The sequence below is a fragment of the Zingiber officinale genome, chromosome 2B, assembly GCF_018446385.1.
Source record: "Zingiber officinale cultivar Zhangliang chromosome 2B, Zo_v1.1, whole genome shotgun sequence".
NCBI lineage: Eukaryota > Viridiplantae > Streptophyta > Magnoliopsida > Zingiberales > Zingiberaceae > Zingiber > Zingiber officinale.
Genome location: NC_055989.1, coordinates 110,168,405 through 110,192,738, shown reverse-complemented (window position 1 = coordinate 110,192,738; position 24,334 = coordinate 110,168,405). Strand labels below are relative to the sequence as shown.

Sequence of the window (24,334 nt, the reverse complement as noted above, 5' to 3'; positions counted from 1 at the left end):
TGGTTCAATCCTTTCTCCAGATCTTGAATTGATGAGAAAACGGGTTCGAGTTACATAAATAATCTTTTGTAATGCAGGATAAGATTGGTTGCATACAATAGATCGAATGTGCTTCGATCCTTTCTCGAAATGGGAGCATGAGTTCAAGTAGTAAAAATAGTCTCTTGTAATGAAAGATAAGACCGCGTACAATTGATCCAATATAATTCGATCCTTTACCGTGATCTTGAATTAATGGGAGTATGATTTTTCAGTCATAGAAATAGTCTCGTATCTTATGAAACTGTGTATAATAGATCTATTTGATCCTTTTTCAAAATCTTGAATTAACAAAAACTTCATGTATCAGGCTGCAGATTAATTAATTAGTGAACTTGATAAATTATATGTGTTTAAGTTTATTTATTAAATTTAAAAAATTATACAAGCTTCAGTTAATTAAGCTGGTTGGTTAATTATATTTTGTCTCTTCCTTGCTAGGTGCAGCAAGCTTGGAAGGCATCTCTTGAACTTTGAACTTAGTGCAGCGGTGGCCCTGGTGCAGTGGGACTATTGCCGGGAGGAAGCCGATCGACTGGGTGACAGCGACGTCCAACCTAACCACCCAGCCGGAGTTTTGGACCTGTCTCATGGAGCCCCCCACAAGGGAGGAAGATCTTGAGATTTTATGATTCGGGCTCTGCCCCGTGACTTGGTTTCATGATCAGCAGACCTACGTGCCAGACTGGCATGTTCGCTCTTTGGTCGCCCGAGCCTGACTTCTTGATCTGCACTCGAGCTCATCTCATTAAGATTGCCCCCCTCTAAATGAAAGCAAGTTATAACAGGGACATAAATAATAAGCGAATCTTAATCAAAACTCTCTCGCATAGCTTAGGCTCTAGGGGCCAACAACATTCCTATTTCAAATTCTCATCCAAAAATATGAATCCTTAGTCTCTGTAATGAGATGTTTCTTATTACATTCTACTCGTCTATTTTAGGGTTCTACAGTCGAAGTCTAACTTAAACATGGGAGGGAGGAGCTTTGCCAAATCATTTTGACACATAAAAAAAATCATCACGCAAGACACCAACCCCCCTCAAAACCTGTCACTGCTAACCCTAAATGCCAGCCCCATTCCTCCCCCTTCACATCTTAACAAGCAATGTCAAATAACATCACCAACAATTTTAACTTTATCTACATGCAAGCTTGGCATGCTAATATTCATTAGCAAATTTAATGTTTTGTTTCATAAAAATTTGTTTAGGTTCAATTAAATGAATAATATTTTTAAAAAATATTTATTAAATTAAATAGATAAGTTTAAATTTATATGGATTCAGATTTGATCTTAAGACATATTGAAGCAAATACATATGCATGTTTCAACTACGCTAACTCATGAGAGCGATTATGACTTGTTCATTATTATAGTAAAAGGTAATTACACTCATCTTAGACGCTCCTCACATCCAGTCCTGAAGTTATATAAAGGGAGATAAATTCCGAGATCTATTTATAGTCAACCGCCAAATGGTTAAGGGTGAAAGATTGCGACTTGTTCATTCTATCAAAAAAGGTGATTACTGTTCGTGCAGTTTGCACTAATAATCAAATTCAAATTTTGATGTATGACAAAGGTTAAAGTTAGACCTGTGATTTAACATATTTACTAAGTATGCAGATCTGAAAGACTTGATGGACTTGATATAAGGCTGAAATCTAGTTAGGTTGATAACTAGCACAGGAAGACCGGATAGGTTAATATCTAGCAAGAAGTACAATTAGGTTTGTAGGACCCCACAATTGATTGAAGTCCAGATGGGGCATCTAGCAGAAAAACATGGTGGGTCAAGAGTCGAGTAAGTCGTCGAATGGTAAGTGAAGTAAGTATTGGAAGAGAATGATCCAGTGAGGACTAGCCTAGTCGGGTTGTAGGCGCTGGCCCAACTTAAATCCATTATGGAAGTCTAAGTTGAGACGATAACTAGATCCTGGTGAGACACGATCAAAGTCATAAATTGATTTTATTTTTAATGTGCTAACTCTGTTTTACATGGTATTTTTTAGTATTTGGACTAATGTGTCTTATAGGAAATCGAAGCTGCAAGTAATTGGCTAGAAAAATGATTTCCAAGTGCCCCAGGAGGGTCCAAGCTCCCGGAGTTTCAAGCGCCCGGAGGTTCAAGCGCCTGGAGTGGGTTTAGGAGCCTGGATTGAGCCAAACCCAGCCACACGTACAATTTAGTTGGCGCACTTAGATTGGCCAACACATGTCAGTGTTCAGGTGCTCGTGGTTGGATAGTGGCAAGACGAATATAGTTTCACTGAGGTACAGCCACGTCAGAGGTCCAGGCGCCTAGAAATGCCTATACAAGAAGTTTTGACCAACAGCTCCAGGAGGACAATTGCTCTGACTTTTGTACTCATGTGTTTCTCTGAGAAGCTCTCCATGGCACCAAAAAATTGCTCCGATAACCAACACTCAAGTTACTACTCTACTTGTTGTCGGTATATTTTGGTTATTACTTTGTACTTAAAATATTTGTATCAATTCAAGTTCATAGTGAATTGCTCAACGAAATCACTCATTGAATCTCGACCTTAGAGTACGAGTCGTCGAAGGCTTCGAACCAAATAAACCCAACTTGTGTTAGCGTTTGATTTTCTCTCTTCATTTTCATCTGCGCATTTTTTATTTTCACGAAAAAGTGAAACAATGACTCGCGCTATTCACCCTCCTCTAGCGCTTTACAATCCTACAATTACACTCATCTCAGAAAACCCTTACAAGTCGTCCTATAGGGTCAGCTTATAGTTGAATTATTATGACCTGTTCATGAACAATATTCGCATATAAATTTTATGAAGCATGTTCATCAATAAATTCTCATCAAGATAAATAAATTTAAATTTTTTAAAATGAACGTATAAACTTGTATTATCAAGTTTAATAAAAAAAGCAAGCAAACTAAAATTGTAAAAATTTTAAACTATTAAACAAGTTTAAATTAATAATTTAATAACATATAAATCAATCAAACTCACTTATAAAAAAAAATAAAGTCGAGTTTAAATAATTATTTTAACAACTTGATTCATTTTAGACTTGATGTAGCCCGAGTAAACATGATTGAGTCGTCGCCCTACTCGGCCTTGTACATTGGCTGATGCCTTCCATAGCAACATGGCCCCACCAAGCCCCAACCTCCTCTACCTGCATGGCTAGAGTGGTTCCTAGACAACAAGAAATCCTGGCCGAACATCCACTACTGCAAGACCAACCCTAGCGAGGTTACCTACCTGGAAAGAGACATTTGGATAATGGATCGACAGTGCCAGGAGTATGGACCAACGAGTCTCACCCCTAATGTGATATCTCGTGCATGCTACATACCGACGAGCGATGCTTCACTCGTGCAGTCGCACACATGGTTCACCTAGGGCTCGCGTATCAACTTACATGGACCTTCCACCGTTGCGGCTATATAAGACTCCGCAAGTGATGGTATGGTTTCTTCTCTCACATGAAGGTTGTTCTTCTTCGTCTTCTTTCGAGCTCTTTCATTCTCTCATACAAGCACGCGAGTCTCACATCTCGACCCAGCACTGACTTGACCATTAGAGGGGTCACGCCAGCAATGCCAACCCCAATTGACGTACTTTGATTCGCAAGACATCGAGAGCAGACCCATTGGAGATGGATATCATCGTAGCTCCAAAGGAAGAAGGAGAGGATAACTCTAAAGGAAGAAAGAGAGGAAGAACTCGAGCAAATGAAAAAGGAGACGATCAAGACTTGATTTGATTTAACTTAGTTACCTTATCAATTAAATTTGAACATTATAAAATTTAACTTGACTAGACTAGTTTACACTAATTGTTAAAGGTGGACTTTGTTTAGGCGCTGAACGAGATCTTATGTGCTACAATATTAATATTTTAATTATGATCAATACTAATAATATTATATTATAACTACACTTCATAAAAATTTTATCTATGATCATTGTAGCAATTATGAATACTAACTACTACAAAATAAACAATTTCCAATAATACTGATTAATATTATATTACAGTAGTTACAAGATCATAATGGTTATATACTTATAATCATCATCTTTGATCAAACTGATCAATATTATATTGTAATAATTATGATTCATAATTGATACAATATATAGTTTATTTCTAATCAATACTATATTGTACCAACTACATGCTTATAGTTATTGCAATTGAATGGTTGTACCAGCTATGGATCATAACTGTTATAATAATATAATAACTATAAAATCATAATTGTTAAAATTATATGGCAACCATAATATTTCAAACTTAAAAATATTTTCGAGAGTTAAAATAGGAGATGTTATTTTAATAATAAATAAAAAATAGAGACCCGCATATTTTGACTATTTCAATAAAAAAAATTGCCCTTTTACTTTTGCGGGTGTATCCACAATCGTGGACACCCTCAAGAAGCTTTTTCAATGTCACGTCAATGTCACATCAAAAGTAAAGACCCTATATATCTCTCCACTATAAAAAAAACCTCTCAACAACTTCTTCAACTTCCTTGTGGCAAGTCCTATATTTTTTCATTTTATATATATTTCTTATCTCTCCTTCATATTTTACCTTATATATAATTAATTTTTTTAAAATTTAAATCCATAAATTGCTAACACTCGGAATAACATTAATAATTAAAAAATTACATAAATACTACTGATACGGTGCACAATGGAAGGGTCCGATAGTCAGAAGTCAAGGGGACGTGGCAGTCAGAAGTCAAGGAGATGTGGCAGTCAGAAGTCAAGGGAGCATGACAGTCAGAAGTCAAGGGGGCGTGACAGTTAATATACGGAGTAGGACGACCCGGGGCCATCCGGCGTATAAAGTCAGGGCGGAGTCTACCGGTCAGGAAACCAGGTCTGCGGCATGACGCGTGATCAAGGCGAAGCCTGACTTGTCTTCACCGATCAGGTTTCCTCAAGCTAGCCCGTGTAAACGGACTTGTCATTCTCGGTCTGGTCTAAATCATAAAAGCAGGAAGAAAGGGACTCCGATCGCACCCCTCCATCCATCCAGTTTGTTCATCAGCACTTAGCGGACCGACTCGGGCTACCTCGATCACACCCGGGCAGGATAGAAGGTGCTACGCGATAACATGTCAGGGAATTTGTAACCACCTGTCAGAGAATAGCTATTGCATATTAGGGAATATTCCAACGGTTGAGGTCATCTGCAAATAAAACCTTCCTCCAGTCTATAGGAGTAGGACACGTGTCCTCCACCACCCAACAAAGTCCTAACACTCGACACCCTCTGGCAAGGATCAGTCTCCAGAAGATATGCACTGTCATATAAAAAGAGACTTCCTCTCCCCTGCGTAGGTACGCTCACTCGCACACTTGTCTCTTACTTTTCTTCTTCCTTCGTACACTTTTCTTCTGGGAAAAAAATACCTGACTTGAGCGTCGAAGGACATGCTCCGGGGACTTTTTCCCTGATTCTTAGCCTCTAACTTTCCGTGTGCTTGTCTTAGTGTGCGCAGAGTTCTAGTATCGCTGGCTCAAGCCCAGCAGTCCTTCAGGGCCACGTGGGAGTCCGTTCTCTAAAGCCCGTACGACTGCAGCATCACAGTCTCCTCCCCGCCAACGCTTGCGACACTTCATTTGGTCTTCATCCGACTCAAATTCCGGACAGGATCAATTACCATATATCAAATAAAAAATATCATTATCACAATTAATAAATTATTTTTTTACTAATTACAACCGTAGTGTGCCTAGATATGTTCAACCAAGTTGGCTCGAAGTTGATGATGTAATTGATTATCACATAGCTCGCAATTTCTCCGGAGGTATTCTTGAAATACTTGGGTGGAGATTTGAAATATTTGTGACGGATGATCTCCTTCATCAACTGACCAATTCACTACTGCATCTCCTTCATTCTCAATAATCATATTGTGCAAAATGATACATGTATACATGATATCATTAAATTATCCTTGTACCAAAATTGTATTGGACCTCTCTTATCATTGCCCATCAAGATTGGAGCACTCTAAATACCCGCTCGACATCCTTTCTCACGACCTCTTGTTGTTCCTTAAATAATTTTCTCTTGGGATCCTGAGGGCACGGAAAGCTCTTAACGAAAGTAACCCATTCCGGATATATCTCATCGGTCAGATAGTATCATTTTGTATATTGTGCATTGATAACCATAAAAATAACCTCAGGTGCATTTCCTTATAAGACGTTGACTAAAGGTGATTCATTAAGCACATTAATATCATTGCGCGACCTTGTAATCCCAAAAAAGACATGTCATATCCATAAGTTTGTAGATGCGAATGCTTCAAACACAATTATTGGAACGTCATGATCTCCCCGAGTAAACTGGCCTTTCCAAGCGACGGGGTAATTTTTTCATTGCCAATGCATATAATCAAAACTACCCAATATGTCAGGGAAGCCATTACTCTACTCATGCATTTTAAGCAAGTGTTCGATATCAACATCATTAGGTCTTCTCAAATATTAAGCCCCAAACACTTCAATTACCTATCGACAGAAGTTGAATAAGCATTGGATGACAGTTGTTTCAGCAATCCATAGGTACTCATCATAATGATCAGTAGGGGCTCTATATGCCAATTGACGGATAGCTGCTGTACATTTCTGAAGTGGTGACAAATCTTTTTTTCCCGTCATATTGGCCTTCTATTGAAAATATTTTGAATGATTTTTCAAGGTATCGACTATAAAAAGGTATAACCCTCTTTGCATTCGGAATCGGCGCTGAAATATATTATCATGATATATTGGCTCATCAGAGAAATAATCGTTAAAAAATGAGCATATCCGACTTCACGATCCTGATTTAAATACCTTCTCCTCTATGTTCTGTCGAAAGAACTTTGAACTCTTTGACGTACCATTTGTTTTGTTCATATAGCCGGAGCATTCTTTGTTCATCTATATCCTCCGCATCTTCTTTCAATTGATTTATCCATAATTTGTGGAGTATAGATCGATTTAGATTTTAAATTATCAAATCTTATAAGATATGTTCGTGGTGGAAAGAAATAAAGAATTGAAAAAATGATAAGAAGAATGATGTATCAAGAGTATATTAATAGATTTTTTTTTAAATAAAAAAATTTAATCGTTGAATAACCGTTCTCAACGGTTCAATTTAAACATTCATTAAAACGTTCAGTAACACTTAGGGTGCGTTTGGTACGTGCGTTTTTTATTTTCATTTTCTGAAAAATGTGTGTTTTCTAGAAAACAGAAAATGATTTTTTGTCGTTCTCTGTTTTTTTTAGAAAACGCTGTCTATTTTTTTTAGAAAACAGGCACGAAAAATGTAAATCAAACACTATTTTTTAGAAAACATGCATTTTTCAGAAAATGAAAATGAAAAACACAGGTACCAAATACATCCTTAATTTTTTAAATATTTTAATATTTTTATTTTGTAAAGAAAAATAGAAAAATAATTAAATTTCAACGTTGAAACATAAAGCTCTGGACGTTGATGGGTGTGTTGTTTTATTTATAACAATATTAAAAAATAATTTTAAAAAAATACTACAGTTGAGTGGCTCCACACACAAGAAGTTGCCTCGTCATTTGAGGGACGGATGGAGGGAGGTTCGTCTCCCATGCCACATCTCCAGTGGGACCACTGGAGATGTTTTTATGGGTCCCACTGGAGATTTTTTCCAGTAACCTTTTGTTATAAAAATTTCAGAACTCCTACTGATGGAATCGATATTAGAGGGATTGTTAATATAATGAATCTATATTTTTTTTTAGAACTCCCACTAAGATATTATTATGATCTTATTACAACCTTGTAACTCTGATAACCCTTTCCCATAAAACCAAAATTTCAAATCCGAGGGATCAAAATTTGAATGTCAGCAAAATCAAATATCCTATAGATCAACCTGTGGTTCAGGTTTATTAAATAGATTAACTATGAGAAAAATTATCTATTTTTAAAATTAGTCACGTAAAATTTAGACACTTAGAATCTTAGTTTATATAAAAATAAATTAAACAAAAAAAAACCTTGAAATAAGCACGCTGTTTATTAGTTTATAGCTCGTCATCATCGCATGACTGAGCGGGCACAGTGCACTTACCTTAATCATCCCCTCGAGCTTCCAGTTTCCTAATCTTTAAATGGAAAAATAGTTTGAGAATTAACACATGTCAAAAATGTTTTTTTTTTTTTTGCAAATTAATTTTGTTTGGAAATGCAATACAATCTTGTATATTTTTATTAGATTTTCAGTAAATCTTTTTTTTTTGCCATTAAAGGAAGCCCGCGTATCCCTTTCTTTATAATTATAACCATCGCTGCCCGCCCCTTTCTCTCTCTTCTGATTGAGGAAGAGTCGGGCGGGGAGGCAGAGAGAGAAACTGCGGCGGCGCCTTTGGTCTCGGTCAGGTCGTCCATGCTCCGATTTGTGTTTCCCGGCGCGGGGAAACGCACCTGACGATGGCCCTCTCGCCTGGCCTGCTCTCCGACTCGTCCAACCTCCTCTGCCTCGAGGACGCCGACGACGAGTGGGCCCCGCCATGCCGCGCCGCCGCAGCCGCTCTCGCGGACGGCCAAGGCTTGGCCACTCTGCTCGCCGTCGAGGCCGGGCACGAGCCACCCGGCGCCGCCCACTTCGTCGCCGGCCCCCTCCTCGCCGCCGCGCGCAGCGACGCCGTCAAGTGGATCCTCAAGGCATCCGATCCGCTTCTCCTACTCGATCGTCTCCATCTATTGAAAAATGTGGGTTGAATTGCTTAATCGATTTGTGTAGGTGAACGAGTTCTACCGATTCCGGGCAGCGACGGCGTACCTCTCTGTGACCTACCTCGACCGATTCCTCTCTTCCCATTCGATTCCGGTGAGTTCAATCAATCGCAATCTTCGGTCAATCGCCCGCCTCTATGCTTGATTACTGATCGAGACATCGATCGATTTGGTTGGATTCGAAAATGGAAGGCGGTGGAGAAAGGGGGCGAAGTGTGGCCGATGCAACTGGTCTCGGTGGCGTGCGTGTCGGTGGCGGCGAAGATGGAGGAGGTGCGCGTTCCGTCGCTGCTCGACCTTCAGATCCTGGACCCCGGCTACGTGTTCGACCCCTCCACCGTCCGCCGCATGGAGCTCCTCCTCATGGCGGCCATCGGATGGCGGATGCGCGCCGTCACGCCCTTCGACTTTCTCCCCCACCTTTCCGCCGCGCCTTGCCTCCTCTCCCGCGCCGCCGGCCTCGTCCTCTCCTCCCTCCGTGGTATCCACAAAGAACCCTTTTTTTCCGCAATATTACGAATGCAAACTAATCCGTTCTACTTTCGAAGTGGTGGATTTCCTAAGCTTCCGGCCGTCGGAGATCGCTGTGGCATCCGCGCTCTGCGCGGCCGACGATACGGCCGATGCCTCCGCCGGGTGCGGCGGCGATTCGTCGAGCCGTTCCGCCGAATGGGCGAGCAAGGTATATTTTTGTCTTGTAACTGTCCGCTTCCCTTCACTCCGGTAACAATCACCCCCCATTCCTTATTCTCTTTTTTCCTAAAATAATATAATAAAATAATAATAATAATAATAATAATAATAAATTCTAAGTCTTACTACAAGCAAATGGGGGTGATGGCACCGGCAGTGATCGGACATCGAATTTGGCGCGGAGTCTTGCTAACTTTCCTTAGTCAATTGGGACAGTAAATGTGCACTGGCAAAAAAAAAAACATCTTAAAATATTTAAAATAAATTATCTCTTTTCCCCCCTTTATTTTAAAAAATTCTCATGCCATTTTACATCTTTCGAGGGCAGGAAGCGGTGAGCCGGTGTCGCCAGCTCATGGACGACTATCTCCTCGACACGTGTCCGTCGGCGTCCCGGTCGAAGCCCAACCCTCCCTGCTCTACCTCGGCGTCTCCTCTGGGGCCTCCATCGGCGAGCCCAGTCGCCATCCTCGACGCCGCCGCCGCCGCCGCCGCCGCTGTCTCAGGCTGTAGCAGCTGCGACTCCGCCGCGACCGCCAAGCGCCGCCGGCTCGGCGACAACTGTACAGAGAGAGCTTAAGCGCCGATCACTAAATTCGCCCTTTCGGATATTAATTGCCGGAAATTCTGAATTTCTCGTAATAAACTCACCGTTGTCGTCGTCAAAGCTTTACGATGAGCGAATTGCAATTTTCGATAACTTCGAGGTGCAAATCGAATCTTTCTCTTTTGTTTCCAAATTCCCGGAAACGTAGGGGGGCATCAGATTTCGGGGACCAGCAGCAGCCTCCCACGTGGCAAACCGCCTTTGGGCCCCGCGACATACATAATATAATATGATTGGGGACCAGCTGGGGCATCTTGACCGTCCGCGCTCGAAGAACAATCGAGTCGGGGCGTACGATAGGACGTCTCTCAATCTTCGCGCCGCAGTTGGACTTTCTCATTGAATCAATCAACCGATCGAATTTAATGCGGCAACATGGGGCACACAAAGTCATTGATCTGACGGGAAGAGGAAATGACAGATTGTGTCTTCCAGCTGTATGATTTGTCTCTCACAGACACAGCAGGCAACCAGGTCCAGACCCTCAAACCACAATCCTCGAAGTAACAAGATCACTGGCATTCCCTCCTCCCTAATTCCAACTATCGTTTCGCTCGAACGGATATTATTATCGGTTCCTAGGGGCAGGGCCGGCCTTGATATTTAGAGACCCTTGGCGAAAAGAGAAAATAAGGTTTTATAATTTGTTTTTACTAACACATAATTTAATAGAGTTTAATAATAAAATTTTAAAAATAATATATTCTATTTAAAATATGACAAACTCCATACAAAATATATTTATTAAGGTTCTTCAAAAAATATAACATTATACAAAATATATTTTCCAAATTTCTCCAAAAAGTACACTCCCTACAAATACGAAAACAAAACAAGTATCAAATAATTATTGAAAAAATCTAGATCTTCTAACATTTTGGGAAGTAAAATCATCAATAAGGTCTTCCAAATCAAATTTTTCTAACACTTCATTTTCAATGCATAAAATTACCAAACCATTTAATCTGTCTTGAGACATAGTTAAACGCAAGTGCGATTTTATCAATTTCAGTTTAGAACAACTTCTTTCTGCTGATGCTACAGTAATTGGTATAGTTAACAAAACTCTATAAACAATGGAAATATTAGGAAAACAATATAAGACTTTTACAAACTCAAGAACTTCAAAAGCTGACTTTGTTTCTGTTGGTAATCACATTTGTAGCACTTGCAATTCAAAAAATAAATTATCAGCATCAATATCAAACTTGTCATTATATTTTAGAGCAACTTGAAGATTATTACTATACTCATACAATCTATTATCATTCATTGAAAGAAATTTTTTAGGATTGAATAGAAAACCAAAAATGTTTTCAAAGATTTCTAATTGTTCAAATATACTTTTTAAAGAGGAAATAGCAATATCAACGACAACAATAAAATAATTAATCCTAAAAGTTCATGATAATTTTCATCGAATTGTTTCTTTCTATGAATTGTACGTTTTTGAGGAAAAATAGGATCAATTTTCATTTTAGATGCAATCTCTTTCGCTAATGTCATAGTAGATTGGAAACTTTCCTCCCTATATATTTCAAAATAAGAAATCAATCATCTCAAAATCTTTATTGCAATATCAATTTGCATATCTTTATATTGCAACTTTTTACTAATCAATTCAATTTTTTTCAAAATGTTATTGATCCGGCGATAAGGCTGGGGGGCCCTCAGGGCCAAAGGGTCAACGACACGTAGGGGTCAGGAGTCAAGAGGGGTCAACCCCGTGGGCTCGCCGAGCGGGCACCCTATGCCGATCGGCCGGCCATGCCCTCCAGCCGAAGGAACTGTAACCCGGCCATGAACCAGAGTTTCAGACGCCAAGGTAAAAAGGCTATATGGCCGAGCGGGGGTCTGCTCGGCCGTGGCCCAAGGCAAGGGTACAAGGCCGAGCGGCCTGTCCGCTCGGCCAAGGCGTCAGGCAACAAGACCAGAGAGTTCGTCCGAGCAGGGGACCATGAATCTCCCCCGGACGGACCAACATCCATGACGGGTCGAAGGTAAGGAGCCGCCGAGCAGCCGGACGCTTGGCTCGAGAGGATGAAACCAAAAGACACGGGATAGTAGGGACGTCATCCTAATAACCCCTGTCGCTGACAACAGGCATGTTCGATGACCAGGCCATACGCAGAATCGTACGATGGAAGGTTCTTCTGTTCCATCAAGGAGGTGCGTGGACTATAACAGCATGGCGTCAGACACGCTCTTCTGACAAGCCCATACTGAAGTATGGTTCAGGACACGTGTACGCCTCGATGTGTGTGCGCCAAGCTTACCATAGCTCTATATAAGAGCCCTCAGACTTCGCCGGAGGTATGCAATCTAGGATCTTTGGAGCCACTTCATTATTTCCCCCCTTGCCTGACTTGATCGTCGGAGGGTCGTAGCCGGGAACCCCCACCCGGCTCGGTTCTATTGCAGGATCATCAGAGCGTACGAGGAGCCAGCAGGGAGCGTCACGTCCCCAGCGTCCGTTGATTCAGTGCTCGGACAGGATCAAATTGGCGCCGTCTGTGGGAACGCACCTGCATCCGAGCGGAAGCAATGGACGAAGCTGGACGACCGCATACGGTGATGCTCTCCACGGAGGAGCTCGACGCTCTGATCGAGGCAAGAGCAGCTAAGCTTGTGGAACAACAAAAACAGAAGGCGCAAGCCGAGCGGATCGAGCAACAAGCGACGTCCGCGTTAGGAGGCCGAGCGGAAGCACCACCGGCCACGGTTCCATTCCATCGGGCCCTATTTCGTACGCTTCCTGAAGCCGCAACAGTTAACCGTGATCGAGGATCTTCGTCCGACGAGGCGCCTCTGCGAGACAACAGAAAAGGCAAGGCCCCCGAACGGGCGCCTCCCCCGAGCGGATCAACCGGCAATTTTCAGAGGCCATCCTGCGGGACCCTCTACCAAAGCACTATGTGCCCCTGGCGATCGGTGAGTACAACGGAACCACCGACCCGGATGATCATCTGGGTAAGTTTGACAACACAGCTACCCTACATCAATACACAAATGGAGTAAAGTGTCGGGTGTTTCTTACCACCCTCTCGAGATCGGCGCAACGGTGGTTTCGGAGGCTGCTGGACGGCTCCATTACAAGTTTCAAGGAGTTCCGCACGGCCTTCCTCCACCATTTTGCAAGCAGTCGACGTTACCAGAAGACTAGTGTCAGCTTATTCGCCATCAAGCAAGAGCCCAGGGAGTCGCTCAAAGCATACATCCAACGATTCAACCGAGTGGCCATGGATATTCCAACGGCCACCTCAGAAACGATGATGAATGCGTTCACGCAAGGCCTCGTGGACGGTGATTTCTTCCGGTCACTCATTCGGAAGCCGTCTCGAGACTACGATCATTTGTTACACCGGGCCAACGAGTACATTAATGTGGAGGAAGCCCAGGCGGCCAGAAGAAAAGAAGTGTCAACTGAGCGGCTAGCCCCTGCCAAGCGGAAGCCTGTAAATCGCAAGGAGCCGCCTAGAGGACCGAGGGCCGAAGTAGTCCGCCCTCACCACGCGAGGTCCCAAGCAGTCCAAGAGGTAGCTGTCGATCGGCCCAAACCAAAGAAGAAGGTATGGACCCCTATGTTTTGCTCGTTCCACCGAACTGACACGCATAACACGAGAGATTGTCGGAGTCTTCCCCTGATCGCCCACCCCGCTCCTCGGAGTAGCCGTCGTCGCTCACCATCATCCGACAGGCGACAGCAACACCATGAAGCCGATCGGCGTATATCTGACAGGCGACAGCGACAGTCTCCCGAGCGACATCATCCTCAGAGGAATGAGAACTATCCCCAGGTGTCTAGGGAGCGGCCTAGGCCGTCCGCTCGGGAAGAAGAAAATAGAAGTAACACTTCCCGAGGCGAAATCAACATCATCGCTGACGGGCCGACCGGAGGCGACTCCAACATAGCAAGGAAGGCGAGCGTCAGGCAGCTTCAGATCCATGCGGTCGGCTACAGTCAAGAGCGGGCGAGCGGGCCCGAAATCAACTTCGGGCCCAGAGACTTGGAAGGAGTTGAAGTGCGACATGACGACGCTCTCCTCATCAAAGCGGTAATAGCTAACTATACTTTTCACCGTGTTTTCATCGATACAGAAAGCTCGGTCAATATTATATTCAAAAAGGCCTTCGACCAACTACAAATTGATCGAGCCGAGCTGCTGCCCATGACAACTCCCCTCTACGGGTTTACGGGCAATGAAGTTCTGCCGGTCGGACAGGTCCGACTGGCTATTTCGCTGGGAGAGGAGCCGCTCAGAAGGACGCGGACTGCCAACTTCATCGTGGTCGACTCTCCCTCTGCATACAATGTCATCTTGGAGCGACCGGCGCTCAGCGAGTTCCAAGCGGTCGTCTCCACCTTCCATCAGAAAATCAAGTTCCCGGTGGAAGATAAAGTGGGAGAAGTACGAGGAGACCAGCTGGCGGCTCGGTGATGCTACGTCGAAATGGTCCGAGCTGAAGCTAATTCCTCTCGGAAGACGCCGCGTATCGAGGTGAACGTCATTACTGAAAAACCACCCTCTTTGGTTTATGAAGAAAAAGAGGAAGTGCAGATTCACCCGACCCGATCGGAGGTCACCACATTTATTGCGGCCGATCTGGAGGCAAGCCAGAAAGAGGAGGTGATCAAATGTCTCCAAAAAAACTGCGATGTCTTCGTTTGGTCGACGCATGAGCTGCCGGGAATTTTGCCAAGCATAGCACAGCATGAACTTCACGTCCGATCGGACGCTCGGCCGGTGAAGCAAAGGAAGAGGGACTTCAGCGCCGAACAGAACGTCATCATCCGAGCGGAGGTCGAGAAGCTTCTGGAGGCCGGCCACATACGTGAAGGGCAGTTTCCGAGCTGGTTGGCGAACGTGGTGCTAGTCTCCAAGCCGGGCAACAAGTGGAGGGTCTGCATTGATTTCCGGGATCTCAACAAAGCATGCCCAAAAGATTTCTACCCTCTGCCTCGGATTGATCAACTGGTGGACTCCACAGCCGGGTGTGAGTTAATATGCATGCTGGACGCTTATCAGGGCTACCATCAAGTGCCGCTCGCCCGAGAGGATCAAGAGAAGGTTAGTTTCGTCACGGCCGATGACACTTACTGCTACAATGTAATGCCGTTCGGATTGAAGAACGTAGGAGCAACTTACCAGCGCTTGATGAACAAAGTATTCAAGAAACAGATCGGACGCAATTTAGAAGTGTACGTGGATGATATTCTCATCAAGTCCGTCCGAGTGGCCGATCTTTTTACTGACATGGAGGAAACTTTCCGAACGCTGAGGAAGTATGGAGTCAAGCTCAACCCTCAAAAATGTCTGTTCGGAGCAAAAGCCGGGCGTTTTTTGGGCTATATAGTGATCGAGAGGGGCATAGAAGTGAATCCCAGCAAGGTCAAAGCGCTGCAAGATATGCCGCCCCCAAGAAATCTAAGGGAAGTACAGCACCTGACCGGTCGGATAACTGCGTTGTCCAGATTCATCTCCAAGACTGCCGACCGGAGCCTCCCTTTTTTCAAGATCCTGCGCAAAGCTACTAAGTTCCATTGGGTCGAGGAATGCGATCGGGCGTTTGAAGAACTGAAGACATATCTGAACTCTTTGCCCGTGCTAGCCAAGCCAGCTGTAGGTGAGCCGCTCTGTATTTATTTATCTTCAACCGAGCAGGCAGTAGGCTCGGCATTAGTGAGGACGAGCGGAGAAGAACAACCAGTGTACTTCTTGAGCCATATTTTAAAAGACGCTGAATCTCGCTACACTGGGCTCGAGAAGCTGGCTTTTGCTTTGGTCCTCGCTGCTCGGCGACTTCGTCCTTATTTCTTGGCACATACAATCATCGTCCGGACAAATAGCCCATTGGGAAGAGTGTTGTTGAACCCAGAAGCGTCCGGACGGCTCATCAAATGGACAACGGAGTTAAGCGAATTTGACATTTAGTATCAACCCCGTTCGACGATAAAGGCGCAGTCCTTGGCAGATTTTGTCACCGAAGTGCAAAAGCTAGAGCCCGAAGCTATGTGGAAAATATTTGTGGACGGATCGTCCACTCGGCTCGGGAGCGGGATTGGCGTGCTATTACTCTCTCCCCAAGAAGAAAGGATGCACCTATTCGTCCGGCTGGACTACAAAGCCACCAATAATGAAGCGGAGTATGAGGCGCTCATAGTCGGCTTGCAAGCCGCCCGGCATGTTGGGGCCGGTCGGGTGATGCTCCATTCCGACTCTCAGCTGGCTGCCCAATAGCTCTCGGGCACTTTTGAGATTAACAACGCTCGGCTCAAACTCTACGCTGAAGCCTTCGAAAAGCTCAAGGCCAACTTCAGATAAGTCATTATCCAGAGGATACCCCGAGCGGAAAACCAGGCGGCAGATGAGTTAGCCAAACTCGCAAGTTCAATATCACCGGTCGTCATCCAGCAGCCAATCGAACAAGTATACTTGGTGGCGCACATCGACCGGATGGAGGGCCTCGCATTTCCGAGCGATTGGAGGACAGCCATCATAGAGTTTATGCGCTCGAGTGCGACACCGACCGACCGGGAGGAAGCCCATCTATTAAGAAGGAGAGCCGGCCGGTTCACACTCGTTGGAGACCAACTCTACAAGAAGGCTTTCTCCCGCCCACTGTTGAAATGTGTGAGCTCGGAAGACGCGACGTACATCCTCCAGGAAGTGCACCAAGGATCGTGCGGAGGACATCCGAGCGGACGATCGCTGGCTAGGAAGATCCTGCTGGCCGGGTACTTCTGGCCAACATTGCAAAAAGACGCCGCTCGGACCGTCGCGACGTGCCTCTCCTGCCAGAAGTACCACAACTTCTCCCCCCGACCGGCAGAGGAGATGAAAGCGTCTACGGTATCCTGTTCGTTCGATCAGTGGGGAATGGATATCGTGGGTACATTCCCTATGACGACCAGTCAGCGAAAGTTTTTACTGGTGGCGGTCGACTACTTCTCCAAATGGGTGGAGGCCGAGCCACTGGCCAAAATCACCGAGCAGATGGTCAAAAAGTTTATCTGGCAGCATATAATCTGTCGGTTCGGCATTCCGCGCCGACTCATATCTGATAACGGACGGTAGTTCGTCGGGAAGCAGCTCGAAGAATGGTGCAAAAGTTATGACATTGAACAACACTTCACTTCCGTGGCGTATCCCCAGAGTAACGGCCAAGAGGAAGTAACCAACAGAGAAATACTCAGAATTCTTCGAGCTCGACTTGACCACATAGGAGGAAGTTGGGTGGACGAGCTGTCAGGCGTCCTATGGGCCATCCGCACGACTCCAAAGGAGGGAACGGGCGTCACGCCGTTCCATTTAGTGTACGACAACGAAGCGGTTATCCCGATTGAAGTCGGCGTCGAGTCTGTCTGGATCCAGAATTATGATGATGATAACGTCGAGCGGAGGAACATGGAGTTGGACTTGATCGATGAAGAGCGAGCCAAAGCGTCCGTCCAGCTGATGGCGTACCGGCAGAGGATGAAACATAATTACAACCGGCGCGTTATCCCCAGAGCGTTCCAGGTCGGCGACCTAGTGTAGAAGAAAGTAAAGCCGGTCGGGGACGTTGGCAAGCTGGAGGCTCCTTGGGCGGGTCCCTTCAAAGTCATCGAGAAGCTCCGCTCGGGTGCTTATTATTTGGAAGATGAAGACGGACGGCGGCTGGATCAACCATGGAGCGCAAATCATCTCCAGCCGTACCGAGCTGGGTGAGAGGTGCGCTGATGTAATTCATTTTGTGTATCTCTTGGTTGCCTGTGTTCTTTTAATGCAGGAAGCAAAATGATAAGAAACGCATTTGGCAATCTTCGCTGAACGGAAGTGTTGAAATTAGCCTTAAAGACCGTCGAGCGCCGACGTTAAATATCGAGAGTCGGACCGGCGACTATAAACCCCCCGGACGGAAGACCGTCGAGCTCCGATGTTAAATATCGAGAGTCGGACCGGCGACTATAAACCCCCGGACGGAAGACCGTTGAACTCATACGTTAAATATCGAGAGTCGGACTCGCGACTATAAACCCCCCGGACGGAAGACCGTCGAGCTCCGACGTTAAAAATCGAGAGTCGGACCGGCGACTATAAACCCCCCCGGACGGAAGACCGTCGAGCTCCGATGTTAAATATCGAGAGTCGGACCGGCGACTATAAACCCCCCGGACGGAAGACCGTCGAGCTCCGACGTTAAATATCGAGAGTCAGATCGGCGACTATAAACCCCCCGGACGAAAGACCGTCGAGCTCCGACGTTAAATATCGAGAGTCAGATCGGCGACTATAAACCCCCCGGACAAAAGACCGTCGAGCTCCGACGTTAAATATCGAGAGTCGGATCGGCGACTATAAACCCCCTAGACGAAAGACCGTCGAGCTCCGATGTTAAATATCGAGAGTCAGACCGGTGACTATAAACCCCCCGGACGAAAGACCGTCGAGCTCCAACGTTAAAATCGAGAGTCGAACCGGCGACTATAAACCCCTCGGACGGAAGACCGTCGAGCTCCGACGTTAAATATCGAGAGTCGGACCGGTGACTATAAACCCCTCGGACGGAAGACCGTCGAGCTCCGACGTTAAAAATCGAAAGTCGGACCGGCGACTATAAACCCCCCGGACGGAAGACCGTCGAGCTCCGACGTTAAAAATCGAGAGTCAGACCGGCGACTATAAACCTCCCGGACGGAAGACGATCGACGAGAATAAAAGGTGAGAGTTAGTGGACGAGCGTTGTTCGCGTTCCGAACGGCCACATGGTCGAATTAAGACGTATTTTACGGACAATCGGCTCAAACTCAAGATAGAAATATGGAGGTGTTAGGCTGAGCGGCCGAGTTATAAAAAGTACTTGCGCAAAACTAAGGGGATGAGTATTGGTCGAGCAACAAATGGCAAACAAAAATAAAGTTCATTACATAAAGAGTTTACGCCGAACGGCGGCCAAACAAAAAGTAGCAAAATATACTTAAAGGAGATCTCAAAGACTCCTCACTCACTATCCTCGAAATTAAAAAGAGCATCCGGGATCTCGCCCATCAAGGCAGCCAGTTCTTCAAGGGGAATGGATAGCTCGACGAGAATATAGCCCTTCGTCTTCAAATGAGCAACAGCAACCTTCATGGCTTCCTCAAACGTTAGGGCCAACTTGTTGCTGAACTTATCGCCGAACTCATCCGAGCGGACAAAGGCTTGCCGCGCCGTGGCCAAACGACTCGATTCTCCATCCTTATATTCTTTCAAAGCAGTGCGGGAGGCTTCTACAGAGTCTTGGAGACCTTTTAGATCGCCCTCAAATTTGGTGCGCTCAGCCGAGCGTCCATCCCGTTCGGAGGACAAGAGGGCGTCTAACTCTTTGACGCGGCGATCCAATCCCCGATTCTCCACTTTCATAATATCCAGGTCTGAGATGGCCTGAAGCTTCCGATTGGTCGCAAGCTTTATATCGTGGTCGCGCTTCTTGACCACAGCTTCAAGCCGAGTCACCTCCGCCGTCAGCTCGGAGGACTTTTGCCGCTCAGATTCCAAAAGCTTTTTTGTTTTCTCTAGCTCGGCGGATGACTGCCCCTGACTTTCCCCCGAGAGTTTGAGTTTTTTCAGCTCATTTTCCAGCTCAGCCAGGCGATTGCTAATTGCAATATGTTCTACCCAGGTCTGCACAGAAGAAGGGATGTCAAAGGTTGATTAAAAAGGAACACCAGGGGAGAAAGAACATACCCCGGTGGCCTGGTGTAGATTGCTGTCTCCCAACTGACTGGGAGTCATGAGCGCAACGCGAATCCGGGCATCCTCCCAAACTTTGGCAAGAGGCCTTGTTAGGGTGATTTGTTGCTCGGGGCTCGCAGGCCGATCGGCCGCCAAAAGATATTCCTCTGAGGGAAAGCGCAAAACGGTCTTAATCACCCGAAGGCCTCTCGGATCATCCTGGGTCTCAACTGCCTGAGCGGAAGGCCCCCCAATAGTAGAAAGTTCACCCAAGCGCCTAAGGCGACGGCGGGTGCGGGGGAGGGAATCAGTAGGTTCCACTTCGGGGAGCGCCGCGGGCAAGCCAAGCTGGGAGAGTGTTCGATCCGAAGAAAGCGCCTCAATGGACGTCGGAGCTCCTTCTTCCCGCTCGGGAGGAATACCACTTCGCTCAGAAAGCTGTTCACTAGAAGGGACCGATGGTGGCGTTGGGTCCGTCCGGCGCTTCTTCCGGATCCTCAGTGGAACGTCGTCAATAGGAAGAATCTCCTCCCCGACCGGGGCAGATGAAGTGGCGTCACCCACGGCTTCGTGCACGGGGGCCCGAGCGGCTGATACTTTAGGGGCGAACTGTGTCCCTTCAACCCCCGAGCTGGCTGGGACAAGCCCCCGCGCAACGACCTCCTTTTCCGTAGCCGTCTCAATCTCAGCAGCTCTCAACTTCAGGCGCTCGGTAGCTTTAGCGCGCCACATGATCTCGGCTGCAGAAAAGAAAAATAAATCAGTTAGAGCAAAGGAGAAAGTTAAAGAGTAATCCTTACCCATGCTGCAGGGAATGCCAGCCCGAACGGGAGATAAGTCGAACAAGTACATCACTCCCTTAAGTAGCAGCTTATCAATGTTGTATCGTTGGCCGACCAAGCGGTTAGCTGCATGGAGGTAGGCCGGATCGCTCTTGTATTTGCTGAGCTCTGGTTGGGTCGGCACCGCAGTCTGCCACTTGGTTTGGAAAGGTGGCGGCTCGGGGAAACGCATATAGAAAAAGTATTCCTTCCAGTGATTGTTGGAGCTCGGCATATTGCTAAAAAGAACAAAACCAATCCTAGTTTGGAAAATGAAGGTGCCCCACTCGGATTGTTTTGGATAGTAGAAGTAATGGAAGATTTTGGGGTCCAGAGGGATGCCGTTCAGCTTGAAAAGAATCACCACCCCACACAGCAGCCTAATGGAATTCGGAACGAGTTGGCCGAGCGGGAGGCGGAAGTAATTACATACTTGCAAGATGAAGCGATGTAGAGGAAACCGCAGGCCAGCCAAAAATTGATCCCATAAAAAGCAAATAGTGCCGGACGACGGGTTATTGGGCCGGTCAGAAGGAGTGGCTAATATTACTTCAAAGTTAGTGGGGAACTCGTAAGTACGAACAAGGCGTAGGGCATCTTCCTCATTAAACCGACTCTCCGTGGCCATATACCAAAGACCAGGGGCGGAGGTAAGCGGTTGTGAAGTGCCCGCCATGGTCGGAAGAGTAAGAGAAATAAAAGACGGAAAGAAGCGAGGAAACAGACGGCGAATATTTGAAATAAAGCAGAAGGAGGAACAGCTAAGGAAAGACGCGGAGGAATGACAGAATAACAGGAGAGTAAAGCTTACAGGGGAGATGACGATCGGGAAAGTGGGCCGCGAGGGCGCTGGAGATCGTCGGGAGACAGAAAAACAAGGTCGCCGGAGGAAGGAGGGCTGTGGAACACGCGAACGTAGAAATGCGGCGGGGGGAGAAGGAGAAGACTTTATAGGGGGAGGCCTGAATGGCCTAAGCCGTTCGATGCAGGTCACGCGAATCAATGCCCGCATCTAACCGTCCATTTCAAACATCGGCTGTCCCATCGGAGGTAATGCCGCCGCCGTATGCTGACGGCATCAGAAATGCCACGTGGCGCTACCGCCTGAGGTGCATTTAATGAGCACCATTACCGCGCGCAGCACGCTTGCTCGGCTTTAATGGGAAAATTTTGGCACGCATTTCGAGGGGATCCCAAAGGCATCAGCGTTGACCGTCCCTCCGTTAACAGTGCCGAACGGGCGTGGTGGAGAATGTAAGCCGAACGGACGAGCATTCAACGGGCCGTCCGAACGCCGTTACACAGTCAGACCGGAAGTCCAGTCAGTCGGACTTAGCGCCTCCTTCGACTAGACTTGACGGGAAAGCAAGTGATCCTGTGATAAGGCTGGGGGACCCTCAAGGGCAAAGGGTCAACGACACGTAGGGGTCAAGAGTCAAGAGGGGTCAACCCCCGTGGGCTCACCGAGCGGGCACCCTATGTCGATCGCCCGGCCATGCCCTCTAGCCGAAGGAACTGTAACCCGGCCATGAGCCAGGGTTTCAGACGCCAAGGTAAAAAGGCTATATGGCCGAGCGGGGGTCCGCTCGGCCGTGGCCCAAGGCAAGGGTACAAGGTCGAGCGGCCTGTCCGCTCGACCAAGGCGTCAGGCAACAAGACCAGAGAGTTCGTCCGAGCAGGGGACCATGAATCTCCCCCGGACGGACCAACATCCACGACGGGTCGAAGGTAAGGAGCCGCCGAGCAGCCGGACGCTTGGCTCGAGAGGATGAAACCAAAAGACACGGGACAGTAGGGACGTCATCCTAATAACCCCTGTCGCTGACAACAGGCATGTTCGATGACCAGGCCATACGCAGAATCGTACGATGGAAGGTTCTTCTGTCCCATCAAGGAGGTGCGCGGACTGTAGCAGCATGGCGTCAGGCACGCTCTTCTGACAAGCCCATACTGAAGTATGGTGCAAGACACATGTACGCCTCGATGTGTGTGCGCCAAGCTTACCATAGCTCTATATAAGAGCCCTCAAACTTCGCCGAAGGTATGCAATCTAGGATCTTTGGAGCCACTTCATTATTTCCCCCCTTGCCTGACTTGATCGTCGGAGGGCCGTCGCCGGGAACCCCCACCCGGCTCGGTTCTGTTGCAGGATCATCGGAGCGTACGAGGAGCCAGCAGGAAGCGCCACTTCCCCAGCGTCCGTTGATTCAGTGCTCAGACAGGATCAGTTATGTCATATAGTCATGCCCAACCAAAATTCAAAACTTTCAAGTTCATGTGTTACTAAAGATTCAGCCTCACTCCTAGTGCTAGCATCTTCACTAACTTTCGATAATTCATATAAAGCTTCTCTTATCTCATTTGGCTGAGTTATTATGGCTGTGATACTATTAACATAACCTTCTCATCTTGTTGTTGACAATGTCTTTAGAGTTAATTGATGAACATGATCTTATAAAATCTTCCACTTTTTTGTAGAACTAGCAAATAAAGTATACATGCGCTGCACAACTCCAAAAAATGACACAGCCTTAACACAAGAATTTGTCATATCACAAATTGTTAAATTAAGAGAATGACAAGCACATGGCATATAAAATGCTCTTGGATTTATTTCAAGAAATCTCTTTTGTACACCTTAATTTTTTTTCCCTTTCATATTAGAACCATTATCATAACCTTGCCCCCTCACATTATCAATATCAAGTCCGAGGGTTTCTAAAACAGATTGTAATTTATTAAAAAGTCCTAATCTAGATGTATCATCCACTTTTAAAAACTCTATAAAATACTCATTTACCTTTATAGGACAAGCTAAGACATCCACACATCGAATTATCAAAGTCATTTGCTCATGGTGACTTGCATCTGAAGTACAATCAAGTATCATTGAAAAATATTTTGTCTCTTTTATTTTTCAATTATAGTACTTCTGAATTTAGAACCTAATATAAAAATCAACTCATTTTCAATCTTATGACTAAGGTAATGATAATGAATCTCATTATTTTGAATACGTCTAAAATGCTCTTGCATTACCAAATCAAATTCTGCAATTAATTCAAGTAGCCCCAAAAAGTTACCATTACTACTTTGGTAAATTTTTTCATTATCCCCATGAAAAACCAAATTACGTTTAGCAAGACATTTCACAACAGAAATAATCCTAGCTAAAACAAGTTTCCAATGTTCTTTCTCTTTCTTAATTTGCACTTGGATCTCTTTGTCAATTGTTTCATTCTTTTCAATCTAATTTCCAAATCAATCCAAGTTCTCATGTTAGTAATATGCTCAATACCATTCTCATGTTGTCTAAGTCTATCACTTAAATGTTTCCAATCATTCAGACCTTCATTTGCCAGCAAACTTTTATTTTTCACTGATTTAAACAATTTGCAACAAAAACAATATACTTTGTTTGCATCTTTCGAGTATACAAGTCATTTTCTATCTTGATTCTCTCCATTTGATAATTTTCTTGTGTAATAAGAATATGAAAAATATCTCGAAAACTCATCTACAGTGAACTTAAGATTATTTTCTCTTATAGGACCTTTCTCTACCAAAAGATCTCTTGTTTTATTATCAATGTTATCCCAAGATCTTGGATCATATATATCCAAAACATGACCAATCTTCTCTAACTCATTTTCATTCTCAATTATATTACCAACTTCTACATTCAAATCATTAT

At 45.5% G+C, this 24,334-nt stretch overlaps 1 protein-coding gene across 1 annotated transcript; it reads left to right on the top strand.

The window, feature by feature from the left end:
• Window positions 1-8,378: 8,378 nt before the first annotated feature.
• LOC122049416 (cyclin-D1-1-like) lies at window positions 8,379-10,217 on the top strand. The gene is made up of 5 exons (XM_042610802.1): window positions 8,379-8,752; window positions 8,832-8,918; window positions 9,017-9,305; window positions 9,373-9,506; window positions 9,846-10,217. Exons 1-5 carry the CDS (start codon window positions 8,519-8,521, stop codon window positions 10,095-10,097), a joined length of 996 nt encoding a protein of 331 aa, XP_042466736.1. The 5' UTR covers window positions 8,379-8,518; the 3' UTR covers window positions 10,098-10,217.
• The last annotated feature ends 14,117 nt before the right edge of the window (window positions 10,218-24,334 follow it).

Bases quoted from the DNA above. Each gene is read 5' to 3' on its own strand.
- LOC122049416 (XM_042610802.1), top strand. From the start codon at position 8,519: ATGGCCCTCTCGCCTGGCCTGCTCTCCGACTCGTCCAACCTCCTCTGC. The intron at 8,919-9,016 runs GTGAGTTCAATC...CGAAAATGGAAG, and splicing joins TCTCTTCCCATTCGATTCCG to GCGGTGGAGAAAGGGGGCGA. The intron at 9,507-9,845 runs GTATATTTTTGT...TTTCGAGGGCAG, and splicing joins CCGCCGAATGGGCGAGCAAG to GAAGCGGTGAGCCGGTGTCG.